At 40.6% G+C, this 18,058-nt stretch overlaps 1 protein-coding gene and 1 long non-coding RNA gene across 4 annotated transcripts in view; one reads left to right on the top strand and one right to left on the bottom strand.

The window, feature by feature from the left end:
- Positions 1-18,058, bottom strand: part of erbb4b (erb-b2 receptor tyrosine kinase 4b) — a 356,219-nt gene that overhangs the window by 127,167 nt on the left and 210,994 nt on the right. For all 3 annotated transcript variants that reach the window (XM_028591051.1, XM_028591052.1, XM_028591053.1), the window contains exon 3: positions 14,664-14,850. In XM_028591051.1, the coding sequence (XP_028446852.1) occupies positions 14,664-14,850 (187 nt within the window). The remainder of the gene's footprint in view (positions 1-14,663; positions 14,851-18,058) is intronic.
- LOC114563974 (uncharacterized) lies at positions 13,507-15,706 on the top strand. Its single transcript, XR_003693710.1, has 3 exons — positions 13,507-13,886; positions 14,671-14,796; positions 15,509-15,706. It is a non-coding gene; the product is annotated as an uncharacterized LOC114563974 (long non-coding RNA).

Here is an 18,058-nt window from a genome sequence, read left to right as displayed (position 1 = left end):
CTGCAGGCACCAGGCTTTTGCCATAGCGAGCTCTCTTGCACCTCAGGGACCTGTACCTGCATCCAAAGGGCAGAATGATGAAACGGTGGTTGAGTGGGTGTGTGTTATCCTGTGCTATTGTGGTTGTGATGTGTGTGATGGCCTTGAAATTGAGCTGTGAGAGTGTGGGTGTGGGGAGACCGATTAATTTGGCAGCCAGGTTTGACGCATTTCGTGACAAAAACGGTGAGGGCTGTCGCAGCAGAGCATGCGCCAGTAGCGGTTATAGTTGTGTAATGAAACTAGACATTGGACATGGAGTACAGCAAATTATTAAGGTCTTGAAATAGGTACTGGTCAAAATGAATGTGTTGCAATTTCAGTCCAAATAAAACTGATTTTAAAACCATTCAGGTATTATTCAATCTTTAACATTGATACATTGTTCTAATCTTAGAAATAACATGTGTCCTTTTTTATCCTTTGTGTCACTCTGAAGGAGAAATGTTGTTGAGATATTTGCTGAGGTATAGTAGATGGCATGGGGGCGTCGGCCATGGCCCCCATCCCCCAAACATACGCCTCTTCTCCGCCAAGATAAACGCATTCACAGGCTGCTGATTAAATTTGGCCCATCCCTTATGCAATTGTTTCCTATAGTCTTTATGAAAAAAGGCTGAGATTTGGGGATTATGGAATTATAACTGAGCAAGGCAAAGCATCTGCTTAAAGATGAGAAGAGGAAAACATAAAATCATGACAGAATAGTTATGGAGGGGGGGCATCCTTGCGTATTTTCAATTTAAACTGTGATAAAACCCTGGTAATCTGAGCTTTATGGGTAGGGCAGAGGAGGGGGAGGAGAAAATCGTATTATAATACCTTGAGATAATACGAGAAAGAAAAACAAAACCATGAAAACAATGGAGGAAAGACACAAGTAAGGTAAGACAGAAAAGATTAATAAGGGGACAAACAAGTGCGATTAAAAAACAGTAAAAGGACCTTCAATTGCTGCTGCTGAGGGCCACTTAGCTTATCAAGGCTGAAGTGTGATCAGCCTGCCAGCTGAATTAAAATAAGCCATACTCTCTGGAATTGGCAAAACAAAACAGGGTCTGAGAGACGCAGAGAGAAAGAGAAGGAAAGATGGAAAGACTGAGAGGAGAGAGAGCATATCTTACCACGAGCATACCAAGTATGTTGGCTTTACCACAGAGGAAGCTGGCTTCAGTCAGTGCATTATTTGCTCAACACGTCATTGAGGCCTTGTTTTTCCAGGCCTACTGAGAGACATTCAGAAAACACACTACAGGGCATGGCTCTCACTTTGTTCACATAACTTGTGTATGTGGTGTGAATCAGCCATGGTGGGAAAGTCCACCCAGAACACTGAAAAGTAGGTTTAAGCTGAAACTACAAAGCATAATTGTCCGAATTTTCTATTTTGATAACATAGTCAAACATATTCAGACATGTGTTTTTGTCTTGCATGAACTAACTTCTGTCTCTCTTTGTCTCTCAAGTCAAAGGATAATGTTGACAAGCATTTTAAACATTTTGTCCAAATGCTGCTTCACTTTCCTCAAGGTAAGACTGCCCACCCAGTGCAAGTTGTCAGCCAGCATTACACTGTCTCGGAACACAACTGTGAAGCAAATGCTTTCAGAACACATCCATGACCAAACCGACCTCTGTGTATCGGCAATAAAATGGGCCTCCCAGCCTGGTTGTTGCAAAACAAACTATAATAAAAAAACTGAATATGACATTATCAAAGGGGCAACAACTGGTAATTGAGTTGGAAACACAGAGCTTGAGAAAAATACCATTAATGGAAGCCAGGGTTTTAGCACTACAACAATTAAATGTATAATATGTATTTATATTTGGTGAAGTCATGCCTGGTGTTGCATATAGTAACACCCACCATATCTCTGTGGGGACCTGAGATGAACAGAAAAGTCCTTTTCATGTCCCATTACCCACTGCTGCCCAGAGATGGGAACTCAAGTCTGACACTCGGACTAGAGTCGCACTTAAGTCGCACAAACAGCTGACTTCAGACTTGACTTGCAACTTGACCCAAAAGACTTCAAACTTGACTCGGACTCGAGCTTTGAGACTCGTCAACAACCTGTTTTCATGCAATTATTGCTTTTTAAATCTAAATTTATTCATGTATTTCTATTTTCTTTAATTGGCGCATATACGTTGGGGAAACGTATGACGAGCTGCATGTCCCCTGCCCTTTGCCATAATGTGCAATGTAACGCAGGCGCTATGCCTATGTGCATGCACTCACATATCAAAAAATGCATTGCCGATGGCGACACCAAGTCCTCCCGGAGTTGTGCCTTTCGTCATTAGTTTTGCTTTCAATAACTTCGTAAACAGTGGCAGTAAGCCAACAGCTACATGCAAGGTGTGTGGCACCAAGATAAATGATGCCGGATCAACAACGTCGAACTTCATCAGGCATCTCAAAACGCACCCAGATAGGTCAGTCACTTGCTAATGTGAAAGAGACGTTACATTTAGCATATATCGTCACAAGTAACAAGCTAACCATCGCAAAGTGTTGTGCTAATGCTGGGAACAGGTAAATTGTATCTTTATAGTTGTATCCATATGATGTGACAGTCTTAGGTTAATATTTCACCAGGTTGTTAAATAGCAATACGGAAAGTATCAGTTCTCACATGTTTGCACCATGGTCGGTGTATTCATTTTAAATACAGATGTTTCCCTCCAACTTTGAACACTGAAAAATGTAATGCATGATGAGGTTGGGCTTTACAGACAGTTAGTAACACAGACAAACATGTATTCTTTTTTGCAGATACCAAGATGTTGAAAAATAGATATATATTAATATTTTAATATTTGTTTCTTCAGATTGCATTGCAGTAGACCCCATGAAGTTATCCTACACCTGATTTTGATACTGTACTGTATGAATGGTCGCTACAGGACATGCGTTGAATTCATAAGATTTAACAATACAGTGTTAGGGACAGATCAGATGGCCAGAGACTTGAGACTTGACTTGGACTTGTGGCAAAGAACTTGAGACTTGACTTGGACTCGAGCTCAAAGACTTGAGACTCGACTTGGACTTCCAAAAAATGACTTATGAACATCTCTGCTGCTGCCCCCATCAATAGCTGCTCTACTTACACAAGGCTTCGGCCTAAAAGGCAAAAAATAAGCATATTAATTATTAATCTGCCATGGGAGAAAAGGGGAGGAGTCGTAGCATTGAAGGGTAATCTGTGTGTTTATGTGTGTGTTGGCACTGAGGCAAGGTTGTTAAATTGGTTCTGAGGGCACTGCTTCTTTTAAACTCGTTGAAAGCAAGCATTAATGATAACAATTGAAATAGGTGGTTATAGCTGGAAATCTCAAGACTTTTATCCCATCAGCATATGAAATATGCTAAAAGATCCACAGATAAACCACTATCCCAGACCCAAAGTCTATAGTTTTTGTAAAGCACCACATTCTACATGTTGTCATAGGGAAACTGGATGGCAAAAATGATTACAAAGGCAAACAAAAAACTACAAGAACATAGTTTACGCTTACTGCCTAAGAAGACACTGATTTCCGAACTTGTTTCTATTAAGGTTTAACACCTTATGTTTCAAACAATGAAAATCTTGTATCACCTCAAGTCCACAGGTGTCCATTTAGGCCTCACAACTAAGTTGATAGAAAGTGACATTTTCCTCAGTGGCTTTTGAGACCCACCGAGCTGCCAGTCAGCTCCTCTTTTATTTGCTTTCCCACTCATTTTTCTCCTCCTCTGAGATGAGCACTGAGCGCCTCTGACATCAAAGACCTGTCTGCAATGCAGTCTGGCCTTCAGAATCAAAGTAAGAACTGCATGTCAAGGCTGCACAGCCATGCACTGACATGTAAAGTCACAATGACAGCCAGTGACAGAAACTGAACATGACAATCACAGTTTGTTTTGAATCTGCAATCATATCTACAGCATGGCAGACTCTTCAAAAACAGAATAATAAACATAAAGAAGTAGGTACAGCACTTACTGGACAACAAGAACATTATACATTTTAGAAGGGTAAAGCCCTTCATGCATTTGTGAGTGTTCATCCACTTTGGGTTTTCTGAATGTTGCAGTATGGCAAAGCAGTGTTCACAATCAGTAAAGGAACGTGTTGACACTGTGCAACATAAACTATAGCAGAAAATATTTGTCGAGGACCTATTTTTCATGACGAAAACCAAACATAAACTATATAATCATTAAAAAAGAAGTATGACAAAATGCATTACATTTTTCATTGACAAATGAAAAATTAACAATAATCTGAAAGGCATAAGAATGGACAAATTAAGTAAAAATTGACAAAAATAAGTTTAAAAAAAAGCCCTAACCCGATTAGTGAAGCAGTATTCCCCACTCTGTCAGTAATGCTATTTGACATTACCAGCTCTTGAAAGAAACTGTTTATGGACTAAATTTACCTACAATCCACTGAGAATGATACAAGAAGCATGCAGCAACAAAACATCTGGGACAAACTACGAAAACATGCAGGCAACCACGCCATTAAAAGGTTAATTAACGTAACTTTTTGTACTAAATGTATTATTATTCTTAACATTATCAAGTGCTGTGGATGTAATGTTAACGTTACTTTCAGTCAGCTTATTGAAAGGAATGTAAGTTTCAGGGTTAGTGGTCAAACATGTAAAACTTAATCTAGATGTTTGCTAAAGAAATATAACTTTATCCAACATGTTAGGCTCTTCTCTCAGATAATGAAAAACAACAAAATGAGTGAATCCAGCCTCTAAATGATTTGCTACTTTGCAAAGAAAACAGGTAGCTGCGGTAGTGAGAGAGAGAGAGAGAGAGAGAGAGAGAGAGAGAGAGAGCAGAAAGTTTCTGCTCTCTCTCTCTCTCTTTCGTTTCAAACGTTACACAGTTCAAGTGGCTAAGAAACATATGCTAATTTACATAACCTACGGAGCAAATTAATCCCCAGCACACATACTCAATCAGACATATTAACACTCATTCTGTTTTTGTTCCCTGCTGAAAGAACAGGGTAGAATCCAGCCGAGATTTCAGTGTCCTATTGGTCTCTGAGCCAGTTTTACATCAACATCATGGAAAATCGTAGCCTGATCTAAGATCAGGGGAAAAGGAAAATGTTGGAGAAAGAGAGAAGGGGACTTTGTTTTGTTATTAATTGGCATTAAAATTCCTTCCACGCCTACTTTAACTTTTAATGAGGTGAAAGTCGATTCTCCCTTCTAGCAGGCCGCAGAGGTTCAGTTTGCAAGGCAGATTGGTAATAAAGGGTATGCAGTCATGTTTAGGCAAGACTGGATATTTCTCTAGCTGATGAAAGGTGAGGCAGAGGTGGAAGCTTGGGCTGGACAATATTTCTAATCAGTGAGGATAGTCAGAGTGATCCTAGGTTGGTCCCTAATGTAATCATGGGCTTAGGCAATGTAAATTATTTTTTGGAAACAGGCACATATGACATATATGAGCACTGTACTCATGTATTCACACACTAGCATGCTTGCATGCCTGCACAAAACATCGCAAGACGACGAGGGTCAGTCTGATGTGATTTGCCAGGCATGCTTTGCCCTCATTGCGGCACCGCAAGGTAACACCACAAATCTTTACTAGCACCTCAAACGTCACCACAAAGTGCAATATGATGAAGCAATACAAGGCAAGAGGTCCAAAAGACGTTTCAATTAGCCTATTTACAGTCATGTTCAGGGCCATACTCAGCAAAGTGCGTTAAACTTCTATTTTTGGTAACCTACCTGAATGGGCAGTTGAATGTTAATTCTATAAAAGGCAAGCAGTTAAAGAGTGTGCTAAGAAATCATTCTGTTTTTGATACTGTACTTAAATTGGCAATTGACAAACTCCATTTCTCTAGAGACTGAAGCTGTAGCATGTTGATTGACATGTTTTAATTATGTAAAGACATGTTCAAGGAGTTCAGATAGAGCCTGTATAAGGACCATATTTAGTTCAATGTGTTGTATGTCACTATTTTTGGTAGCGTACTGTACTTAAATGGCCAGCATGCACTTTATTTTCTTTATTCGTTGAAGCCTCTATGTTTACAGGCTTGTGGTGATGCGCAATGTGCTATAGATGCCAAAAAAAAATCTATGATTGTTTTGTCATGGTTCATGTGTGCAATAAACATTACACTTCGTGAGAAAAAAATCGTGGCAGAGAATCGTGATATCAATTCTAAGCTAAAAAATTGTGATTAATATTTTTCCCCGAATCGTGCAGGCCTACTTAGAATTACTTCACACGCATTTGAAATGCCTAATACTTTACTATTTTGAAGACCAGAAAAGCTGTTTGCTGTCTTGCTTCAACAGTATTAGCAACAGCCATCTTTTTGATGTGTGTGTATCTGCCTTCCACTTATGCTACTACTTCTTTTTTTTCTTCTTTTAAGGCTTTTTACCTTTTGTGCAGACGGTTCTTACAGTTTCAGGGTTTATCGGACATAATTTAGGGAAAAATGCAGTCTACATAGGGTGTTATAATAATGGTTGCTTTAATGGTTGTTTAAACTTAGTAAGTCATGTACCATTATGTGAAAAGGGAGCTTGATTTGACAAAGATTTTGAGCATAATCTTAGTAAGTAATTCATTATATGCAACACACAGAGACAAAGACACACAGACACACACACATACACACACTTTTAATTGGCAAAGATTTTCAAGAAAGATTTGCAGTATTATTTCTACTTTCTCATAGCAGGTTGTGTTGTTGTCCATAAATATTTCATAAAACCTAGTTATTTTTTGCTTATAAAATCTTAAACATTGCACTCAAAGATTATAATGAATAACAAAAGCATAAACAAGCAACACTGCACCCTTAAGGCAACACTTTGAGCGACATATACATGTAGGGATGGCCCTGGAGCAAAATTAATGAAGTCACTTGTCCATGTTACATTTTACATTTAAAAAAGGAAGTACTATATGGAAGAAATTAAAGAAAGAAAGGATTGTAAGATTATAGAAGTGGGAAGTTATGGAGGATATTATTCTTGATTTGTGTCCTGGGAAAATTGGGACCATCATGGGCAAAGGTAGCCAAGTATAGAAATACCAAGCATTTGGTATAGCAGTGTGTACAATTTAATAGTATCCTGCAATGTTAGCTTTGTGCATCACACAAATACACAAAAAGTATAGTGTAAAATAGCTTTTAAAATAAATTCAGCCCCTCCTATTCCCCTGGCATAAAAAATGTTTTACCATTGTTTAACCAACCATTGCCTCTAATGGTGCTTACCCACTGCTAGTAGCAGCTTTACTCTGCTCAGCCGCGGTGCCCCGTCCTCCTTTTTCCATTGCAGATTTAGTACCGCCTCATGCGTGAGGCGAGCATGGCTGGCTGTCATATCAACGCTGCAGGAAACTGTAGTGACCTAACGCGACACACACACACACAGAACGTCGAAGGTGTGTTGTTTTTGACTCTCAGCATGTGGCTGTTGCCACAGCCAGAAGACAAATTTTGTTTCAAAAGAAGCTGGAGGAAGCAAAAAAAAACAACGCTGGCTAAACTATTTAAAAATGCCGGGTTTGTTCACGACACCCCCGTCTGTTGCTAGCAATGATGTTGCAGTGATTGGTGACGATTCTCTCCAACCAATCAGTAGTCTGCAGGTTTTCACGTCACCTTTTGGTATCACCTCAGCTCGCTTGGAACCTCGACGGAGGTGACACTAAAAAAAATACCTGTTAGCAGGTACAAGGTACTTTTATTCATAATGGAAAACCAAAAAAGGCGAGTAAAGTTCCATGTAATGGAAAAACGCCATAATAGTCTCACTATCGCCTTCACACAGTGGTATTACAGAGCAATCAATTAGCACCAACCACCACTGATGGCCCGTTCCGGACTTCAATTTAACATGTGCCTCCTCACGATCCACATTAGGGGCTCACAAATGTGACAATATGAATGTTGTCCTTCAAAAAGAAAGTCCCTCTTGCTCCCTTCCCGGAGCAGTGAAATATTGAGTGTGACACGGGAGTAATTGCATGGGAAGTAATCAATTAGACACACAATTGAAGGAGACCTGAGGACTGTGGGCTGCCAGGCAAGAGGCCCAACTAAATTCTGGTGACGTGCCTTGAACCAATCTTGCCTGCCTCCTGTGGCAGAATTGCTCTTTCTTCTCCTAGTAGTTAGATGGTGAATGGAAGTCTCAGGGATCAGAAGAAGGCAGCAATTTTATGCCCCCCTCTCAGCAGTCCCTTGTCTGGGGGAAACACACTGACTCAAATCGTCCCTTTCACCTTGCCCCATCCCATCTCATCCTTTCACTGTCTCCCTTGTGCATCAAGCAGGAAACGTTCAGCAGATGATAGTGTACATTCACTGAGATTACCCCATTAAATATTTGCGGTAGGCTTTGCAGAACACAGTAGGACTGGCCTCAAACGGGTGTTGCATACAGTATGCAACGGTACAAACATTACGTTTCATGCATTTGCGTAAAAGACACAAATGTAACAAATCAAAGCCAGCTATCTAAAATATGAGGAGAGACACAGAGCCAAGAGAGAGGGTACAGCGATGGAAGAAAGACCGAAAACGGGGTAGATAAAGAGAGAGCAGATGGGCCATGAAGGAGTGGATAACGCCTTGGCGTAAAACACAGGCTTGTGTACATGCATGCGACGAGAGAGGATCATTCAGCAGATGGGGCCTCAGATTGGATGCTTCATTTTGGACAGACGCAGTGCAGGCGTAGGGGTGGTTAGAAAAATGAATCAACAACACAAAACAAATCTGAAAAAAAAAATAAAATACTGGATGAAAATGAGGGAAAGGGAGGGAGGGAGGGTGGCAGTAAAATGTGTTAAATCAGAAAGCTCATCTGTGTTGGGCTCCTTATTGACGCTGTTATTATTTTGCCAGGGAAGCAGGCTGTAATTACCATGTGAAAGCACAGAAGCTGCCCGGGGTTCACGTGAATCCAGACGGAAGGGCTGAAAATGTTTGCCTAAGCAGGAAGGAAGACACTGCAGGTCAGCATGCAACAAAATACAGATTAGGAACTTTGAAAATGTCAAGAGGCGGCTGTCTTTAACCTTTTTCTTGCTTGGCTATGGGAAGTAAAGGTAGAAAGACGTACTTATTTGAAGCTTCTCTTTGCAGCAATCACAAAAAGCAGAAAAAGGGACCAGCTTTTTGTCCTCACAAAGTAACATCAAACAGACAACACAACTAAACTTTCCACACAAGAGCACAGACTCTTTAGCATTTCTTATTCACTTCTATACACCCCCTTGCACAAACACCACCCCTCAACTTTTCCCAGCTTGACTGTGCCTTATATTTCATATTCATGAGGATAACTTAGCTAAGCTTGATTGAAAGGTGCATCAGAGGGAGTCCTATCCCTGCTCAGCCAGAGACCTCCTCCACTCTATCCTCCAGTCCCCTTAAATCCAGGGTCCATTCACAGCTCGCAGCGAGTGCACCAGAAAAATCAATAAGTGCAATGCTACAATATACTAGCGACAAATTGATTTCATCCGTTGGCAATTTCAACCCGAGTAGAAATGCGGGTGGGTTTCAGCACTGAAGGGGTCTTTTACTGTGCCTTCACTCGATTAGCCCCTTATGTAGTTAATACGTTTTATCCTCTTATATATGTTTCTTATGGATTATATCGATCATTTTAAACTTCTCCTGGGAGCTGCTGGCAGAGGAACGGTGGACCAATATGACAGCAACATCAAAGGCCTTGTAATGAATGAGACAGCTAGCCTTGGACTCACTAATGCACTTAGAGGAAGGAGAGAGTTTTGATGTACTGCTTGATGTACACAAGTGGATCTATCCGGATGGTTTAGGCTTATATCCTTCCTCAGCAGCACAATGTAGAATGATGACAACTGCAACAGAACAAACTGGGACACATGCGACTTGATCTATCCCCCTCCCCCCAGCAAGAGCTTGTTCAACTGTCAAGACCATCTGTGCAAAAAGCAGTGATATGATAGACCCTTCAAGAAAAGTTTCTTGTTATAAAGAGATAAGTTGGTATTTAAGGTTGTTACGTGTCCAATGTTATGGACCTGATCCTAAACAGCCCCATCTATCCAAATTTGACATGCATATATATACAGTACATTTTCAAAGAAGATTTACTCTATGGAAAATGGACCTGAGGACAGTCAGAACTGGCCTTTAATAGACTAATCCAAAATGCAGTTGACTACAACAGACCCAACAAGAGAGTGAACACTAACACCGGTAGCAGCCACCAATTAATGAGCAGCCACGGCCGAAAAGAACAGCTACAGACAGTTTACACTTTATCTTGCCTCAAGAGTCACATTTGTTCCCTGCAATGAGGCAATGACCTATAATGAGATATAGACCCAGAGAAATAGAACAAGAGCCTACCTGGATACAATTAGATCATTTGGACATTATTTGGGCCCTGGGTCAAGTCTTGGTTACTGGGAACCAAGGGGAGCACTGGAGACCTCTGGTTGGTATGTTGTTATAACAACAAAACTTCCCATAACATAAGATAATCTTCCTATTACAAGAAAATGATCTTATAAAAATGTCATGAACAAGAAAGTGAGCAGAATCTATTCAATTTGTCAGTAAGAAAAGAAAGTAGGGTGAAACTCAAACAGTCTGAGCTATGAAGTAGAGCAGATTCAGGCCATGGCTGTTGTGCATTACTTCCCCTTCTACTTCATGGCTTGAGGCCATGGATAGCACATCAAACAGCAGCTTCTCACATAGTCCAGCCCCGGCTCCTTCAGCACTGGCTTCAACTTGGCACCACAATGAAGAGGTTGTTGTTGGTGCTGGACAAATGAGATTCCCTAAGTACAATGCAACATGCGAGAAAGAATACAAGATGGAACATTACGCACAAGCACATACTGTTTCTGCACATACAGTTACGGATCGCTGTGTCGCTTCCTCCGACTCTGGGGGATCACCAGGAAGGAACAGTTGAAGAGAACAATGAGAGACAATTGAATTATTTAGAAAGGGGGTTTGGAAGCAGCAGAGACGCAAACTCAGTGCTATGCTTCTTCCTCACAAATCTAAATACATGTTCTAGTCTCAGAATGAATTGTAATCTCTCAATACAGATAGATCTTTTAAATTCTAGTGCAAACGGATAACATTGTCTTTCTGCTGTTGCCTCAGTGTCAGTAACATATAGTCATACATTTGTATGATATTACTTCCACTGCATTGTTGGGTGGAAATAAGCTTCAGTGTACTGTTTGCCAACAGTCCAATCTGACTGCACTGGGAGCTCATCCCCATGGAGAAAAAAGCAGCCAAAAGTAATTTCAAAGCACATTTTACTGACGTTCCTCATCATCGAGGACATGAATGGCACTATGTGGTGCTACCTAATAAATCATTCAAATCTCATTCCTCATGCTTCCCTACATGTAAAAGATGATAAGCAAAAGTATTCGTATTCATGTTATGATTTCACTGAAGAGCAACATTATTTTGAAAGACAACATAGCATCAAGGCACTAGACATAGCATCAAGGCACTAGACAGAACTGACCAGGACTTACTATAACACTTCTACTTAATTATATTCAGCCATAACAACAACTGATTATATCTTCATTTTCAGTCACTCGGAATATTTGGGAGGTTAGATTCAACTTCAAAATGAGTTAATAATACCTCACACATCATGAGGTGGCTTTGGCATGCCCCATTTAGCTCATTGGAAAAAGCTCTAGATCTTTTTTTGCAAGTCAAGAGCTTCATTTCTTACTGACCTCAGGGTCAGGGCGCCTAAAGGAAATCTAGCAGCACAAGGATCCACTGTTAAGAAAGAGGCAGAGCCACCACAATGTTTTCCTATTTATTACACGTTAAAAAAAAAAAAAAAAGTGAAGTGGAGAGGGTGGTAAATCAGATGTGAAACACTTTCTGTGTGAGCAGGACCAATGGGTGGAAATGACAGAAGACATAACGTCTTTTCACAACATAACGAGTCAGCATAGGGTTAATTGATAACAGTACCAGTCAGGTACTTGGGAGAAGAAGAAGAGGCAGACTGTCTGCATATGTCTATCTTGCGTGAAGGCGTAGAAGCCAGTAAACAAGTACCAGCACATTGGCATATTTATTAATTTGATGTTCAAAGTACCATCCAACCAGTGTTTCACTGTTATTGTGTTTTGGTGAAAGATTTTTAGAAAGCACCCCCTTGTTATGCCCTTTGTGGGATATTGTCTCACTAACACCAGGGATAGCTTTACCAGCGTGTTGTTAGATCAATGCAAAACAACACTAATGGACCTTTTTTCACAGCAGACATTTTGACTTGTTGTAGTAGAAAAAGCACAGCTGAAATTGATAACTTTAATGATGGCTCAATTCCATCAAGTGTCCCAGTAAGCTATTTCAGTGAGTCGGCATGCACAATACCAGGGCCATTCCTAAGTGGAATGCAGCCATCATTAATGGTTTTGAATACACCTGTGCTTTTCCTACTATGACATGTCAACATGTCTGCCGTGAAAAAAGGTCTATACCTGTTGCTAGTCAGCAATGTTTCAAAATGATCGGAATGTAGACAACCTTGTGCTAAACAACTATTAAAAACTCAAAGATAGCAAATTGAAACAGGGTAATGAAGTGAGTAATGCAGTTTCAGGCGGTGGTCTGTGAAGCATTCAAAGCCAAGCAAAAACGAAAATAGGTTTCAAAATATGAGTCTGTTTCCATTCCACCATCCTCTTCTGTTCCTAAAGCTCACATTGGTGTGTGAATCGCCTCCATTTGCTAAGACGTCCGGCTTATTAATCATAAAAATGAACATTACAAGTTGTGAAGCAGATTGCTATACTCATCCTGGGCAGTGTGCCTCAGCGTAAAAGCAAAACCTGGGCCCGAAATAAGCATCTGACAGTCATCCCTAACTAGTTTAAGGTCCTGAATGATGTTTGTTTGGTCTAAATTTCAGGCTTAGGAGTAAATCATCTCAGCTGTCCTAACCTTTTAGGACTTCCCAACAAGCGGTGAATGAAAATGTTAACATGTACACACCAAGGTTATAATCGTTAACGAAAACGAACGAAATCACGAGAACTAGGAGGGAAAAATCATTGTCGTTAACTGAAATAAAAATAAACACGAGGCAATACAACAAAACGATAACTAACTAAAACTGTAATGTCTGTTCAGTACATGTCCTTAGTTTTCGTCTTTGTCAATGTCTTTCATAGAGCAAAGTTATATCTTTCAGAGTTGACATTTCCGACCATAGACCTGTTTTATACAAATCCCAAGAATTTAAAAGTATTGTAGCGAGCCTGCAGGACTAATATGGGAGAGATTCGGGGGGGGGGGAGGCGGGTGTTCATTGGTGGAAGATGTTGCCCTAGTTCAGCTGATTGGTCAGGTTGGTGAGGAGGCGAGAAGGTAGGGGGAAGTTTTAGGAGAGGGAGGAAGCTAACGAGGTGGTCGGGGCCAGCAGCTCTTTTGTTGTTGTTTTTGGGCACTCTTCCAACCCTGTTATTAGCCTGTGTTCGAGGGTAATAAAGCCCGGTCCATCCGGTTAAACTTCGGCCACTGTCTCCTCGTCATTCAGCTACCTAGCCAGCCGTGCGGCAGAGCCGTAACGCTACAGTATATTTAAGAAGCACACACGGAGGCTAACCTAGCTTACCTTGACAAGGTCAAGGAGAACGCAAAGCCCCCTTTCCCCGAAACAGTAGCTAACCCCGGTACAGGGAATGGATGTATGGGGCCAGTACCAGGCAGCATGACGGAGACAACCGCAGGACAGAGAACACTACAGGCGTGCTTTCACTGGCGACCCGATAGCTGCTGGTTAGTAAATACGCATGAACTTCATAAGCGGGAGGAAGCGTGGGTTAATATGTGTATTGATACTGGGATGTCTACACAACTGTGTGAGTCGATTGACATCAAAAAGTTCACCACTTTACTTGAACCAAAGTTCAAAATACCTGTTCATGTCTTGCACTTACTGCGGCGTCTTGTGTAGACTGTTTACATATTTGTGCTCATCCTCAAATGTACATTTTATGTACCAGTAGTATTGTTGAATACATTGTGATAATATATATATATATTTCTAAAAGTGTATGATTTTTTTGTTGCATTATTACACAATATTTTTTTCTGAGCTTTTTGAATCTTGCCCCTGACAAATAACCCTTATTATGAAAAAAGACTAAAACTAAGATTAAAACTAATAAAAACTAAACTAAAACTAAGCATTTTCCAAAAATAAAAACTAAACTAGCAAACCCACTTTAAAAACTAATTAAAACTAAACTGAATTTGAAATCAAAAAGTAAAAATAAAAATAAAAACAAATTACATTTTTAATTTGATTTTTAAAATTAAAAATGCTAAACTATAATAACCCTGGTACACACACACACACACACTCCAGGAGGCATAGAAATATAGAATATTAAACTCGATCTCAGATAAAAACCAGCTTTTTTATAGATTGGACTCCTATTTGCATTGTCATTGACTAACAGGCTACGTAATTGCTCAAAAGGCACTCACAAATCCCCAAAACAAGACACAACACAGAAACGTTAGCAACCAGAAAATAACTCAATCTCTCACCTGTGAGGTTTCTCAGACCCAACTGGCGCAGACCGGAGTTTCCATCACGTCTGTAGTTGAGGAAGATTGCGAGGGAGTAGCGGTCCTCATACAGCTTTGTTCCTCGGATGATCCTCAGGTTCTCCAAAGGCAGGTAGTCAAACTGGTTCAGGGCCACCAACACATAGCCTGTCACTTCTCGGATTGACTGTGGAAAGAGTTACGGAGGGGGATGTTAGTGTGTTTTAACCATGCAAAATATTGTTATGAGCTAGTACAAGGCTAAGAGGTAGTTTACAAAAATGTAGTGCCCGCTAGCAGGCCTTGAGGACGACATATCCTGGGTTTTTCAGTGCACGAGTCTTAGGAACTCAGGGTTTAGCAAACATTGTTTTCAGCCATCAATGCACCACTGATGATACATATATTTGACATTGGGCAACATATTGGTTATGATGATGCTTGCATGCTTTACTGTCTGCCTACTTTAACAAAGATTTTGGTCCATCTAGGTGAATCTTGTCGTATGATTGTAATCATTTATTTTAAAGGGAGTACTCATCTGAGTCCTCTGATACTGGCTTTTATAAGCTCTTCTAAGAAAATGGGTTTTGCTGATCATAGGGTGTTTCAAATTATGCACTTTCAAAGTTCAGGTCTGGCATCTGTAAGTGGAAGGGAACAAAAGTATAAAAGCACTTAATATTAGTTCTTCTTGGTAGCTCTGCGTCTATCTACCTTGCATAAATTGACTCTTCTACTCTATATGGAAAGCTTAAGCCTTAAAACATGACCCATGTGCTATCTAGTGTGATGCTTAAAAGATGTTTCATCTTCTTTCCATTTTGTTTTTCTTCTGCAGGCAGTTCTTCACTCTTAGAAGCTATGAGTCAATCCAGCAGTGCACAATCTCTGGTAAACTGTTGTCTGTTGACTGCCAATATTATTTTTATTGGTCAACATTCTGTTGCTGCAAGACACTACTACTTGCATACAGAGCCACGAACGGATCAGCCCCAGCATACATCCAGGACATGGTCAAACCCTATACCCCAACCCGCCCACTTTACTCTGCATCAGCCAACCTGCTTGCTGCCCCCTCACAGCGAGGGAGAACTAATCACTCAACGAAATCCCGACTGTTTTCTGTCCTGGCTCCCAAATGGTGGAATGAGCTCCCTATTGACATCAGGATGGCCGAAAACCTACACATATTCCGCCGAAAGCTAAAAACACATCTCTTCAGACTACACCTCGGATAAACATAAAAAAACCTTTTGAACCTTCAGAGTTGAAAGCACTTAATTGTAAGTCGCTTTGGATAAAAGCGTCAGCTAAATCAGTGGTTCCCAACCTGGGGTGCGGGCATCCCCGGGGGGGATGCCAAAGATCACAGGGGTGGCGCAAGTCTTTATCTGGTTTGAGGTTAAGGTAAAAAAAATATATATTTGCACATGTTAAACAAATTATGATAATACACTAGAACAGAGGTCACCAACCTTTTTTAAACTGAGAGCTACTTCATGGGTACTGAGTCATACGAAGGGCTACCAGTTTGATACACTCTTCTGAAATAACAAATGTGCCCAGTTTGCCTTTAGTTATATATGATTATTAATGATTAATGATTCTCATCTATGTGAAGACACTGATCATGTTAATGATTTCTCTATAAGTATCAACAATGACTTAACAAGGTGGGAAACAGATAATATCAATATTACATTTTTCATTTTTAGAACAGGCCTGAGGGCTACTCATGTGGTCCTTGGGGGCTACCTGGTGCCCGCCGGCACCGTGTTGGTGATCCCTGCACTAGAATATATAATGTATACAAAAGTCTCAGTTTTTCTAAGACATGAGTAGGGGGGGGCGCCAAGGAAAAAAGGTTGGGAACCACTGAGCTAAATGACATGTAATGTAATGTAATAATGATGTTAGAAGTTGCCATTGACAATCAAGTAATACTATTTTATAACTTACAGTAGATCTTGTTTTTACAAAAAAAATATATCGCTTTTAAGATATGTTTCCCTCTACAGTTTCAGCAATGTTCCTGTTAGTCTTTACCGTGCCACCTCCTGTAACAGCTAGATCCAATAGCTGGATACATACAGTCCACAGTTTCACAATGTCTTTCACATTTTCTCCAAGCTTGAATGAAGAACCAGCAGAGCCATGTCACGCATTGCATATATCACTCAAAGCCTTCCAAAAACTATGCCAATGTTGGATGTCATTTTGCTGTATTGTGCAGTTTAAATGCGTTGATCTCTGATAGTATCTTGTATTATTGTACAAGCTGTATATGCAGAACCTTGCCCATGTAGTTTGAACAGACATAAAAATGTAGTAACAATATTTCAAAGTTGTCATATCTACCAATCCACCAAGAAAATCACAATGTTTCTTCTCCTACCCTTTAGTGCTTCTGAATGTCTTATTTTACATTGAAGTTAATTCACTTTAAGCTTTAAATGCGGAAGTACGGAATATAAATAAGTTTGCATGCGAAGAGGGGTATAGAGAGAATGCAGCAGAGAAGAAAAATAAACGAAACAAAACAGACAGGGGTAAAAAAATAAATAAAAGTCTGGAGTACATCATATCATTGACATCTATCTTCAAGGTCCCTTTCCGCAGATTCAATCATGCCAGCGAGTTGAGTTAGAGCATCTGAGTGAGGAGAACTTGTTTTGGGGCTTTTGACCTCAATGCAAAACTTGCCAACTGGTTCAGCACTCATGTCAGGGGCCCGGCCTGGGGTGACTGAGCCACAAGGACAGCCATCGCTTCACACTTTAAATGTCATTTAGGAGGGAATATAACGACTGTCGAGACTTTGGCGCGGAACCACCCAGTTGGAGATGCTGTTGCATGAATCAAAGTGACAGGCTGTGTCCTCTTTTTCCCATCCACCATCATGGTGGCTGTCATTAGCAGACAGGCGGTCAGAGAAGTCTTTCCACGCCGGCCCCGCTGATGCTGATTATCAACAAGTCTCTCTGTGATGTGCTGTTGCAGCTGATGTGCTGAGCTGAAATAAGTCCTAAGGAGGGCCCTGGCAGCGTAGTCATGGCGGCTGACAGCTGTCAGAGAGCATGGCCATCAGCCACCAGTAAGCCAGTCACAGCTCCGTCATCATTACCCTGCTGATTACCATTAATAGAACCAGACCGGCCAGAGTCTGGTGAGTCTGTGTGTACTGATGTAAATTGATATTCCGTTTGTGTGTGCGCATGTGTTTGTCGGTTTAGAAACTAGTTGGAAAAGAAGATCAAGTAAGCTACTTTGTGGAGATAAACATATTTTAACAGTTGCAGAATAACTGAGGATGATGGAGGGCCCCAGGGAGCAAATGTTGATGCATGTCGCTTTGTCTATGAGTGCATACATAAGTGTACAATATATTGAGC

Source organism: Perca flavescens, chromosome 11 (assembly GCF_004354835.1).
Source record: "Perca flavescens isolate YP-PL-M2 chromosome 11, PFLA_1.0, whole genome shotgun sequence".
Lineage (NCBI taxonomy): Eukaryota > Metazoa > Chordata > Actinopteri > Perciformes > Percidae > Perca > Perca flavescens.
The sequence above is the reverse complement of the archived record's forward strand: the minus strand, read 5'-3'. Positions and strand labels throughout refer to the sequence as shown.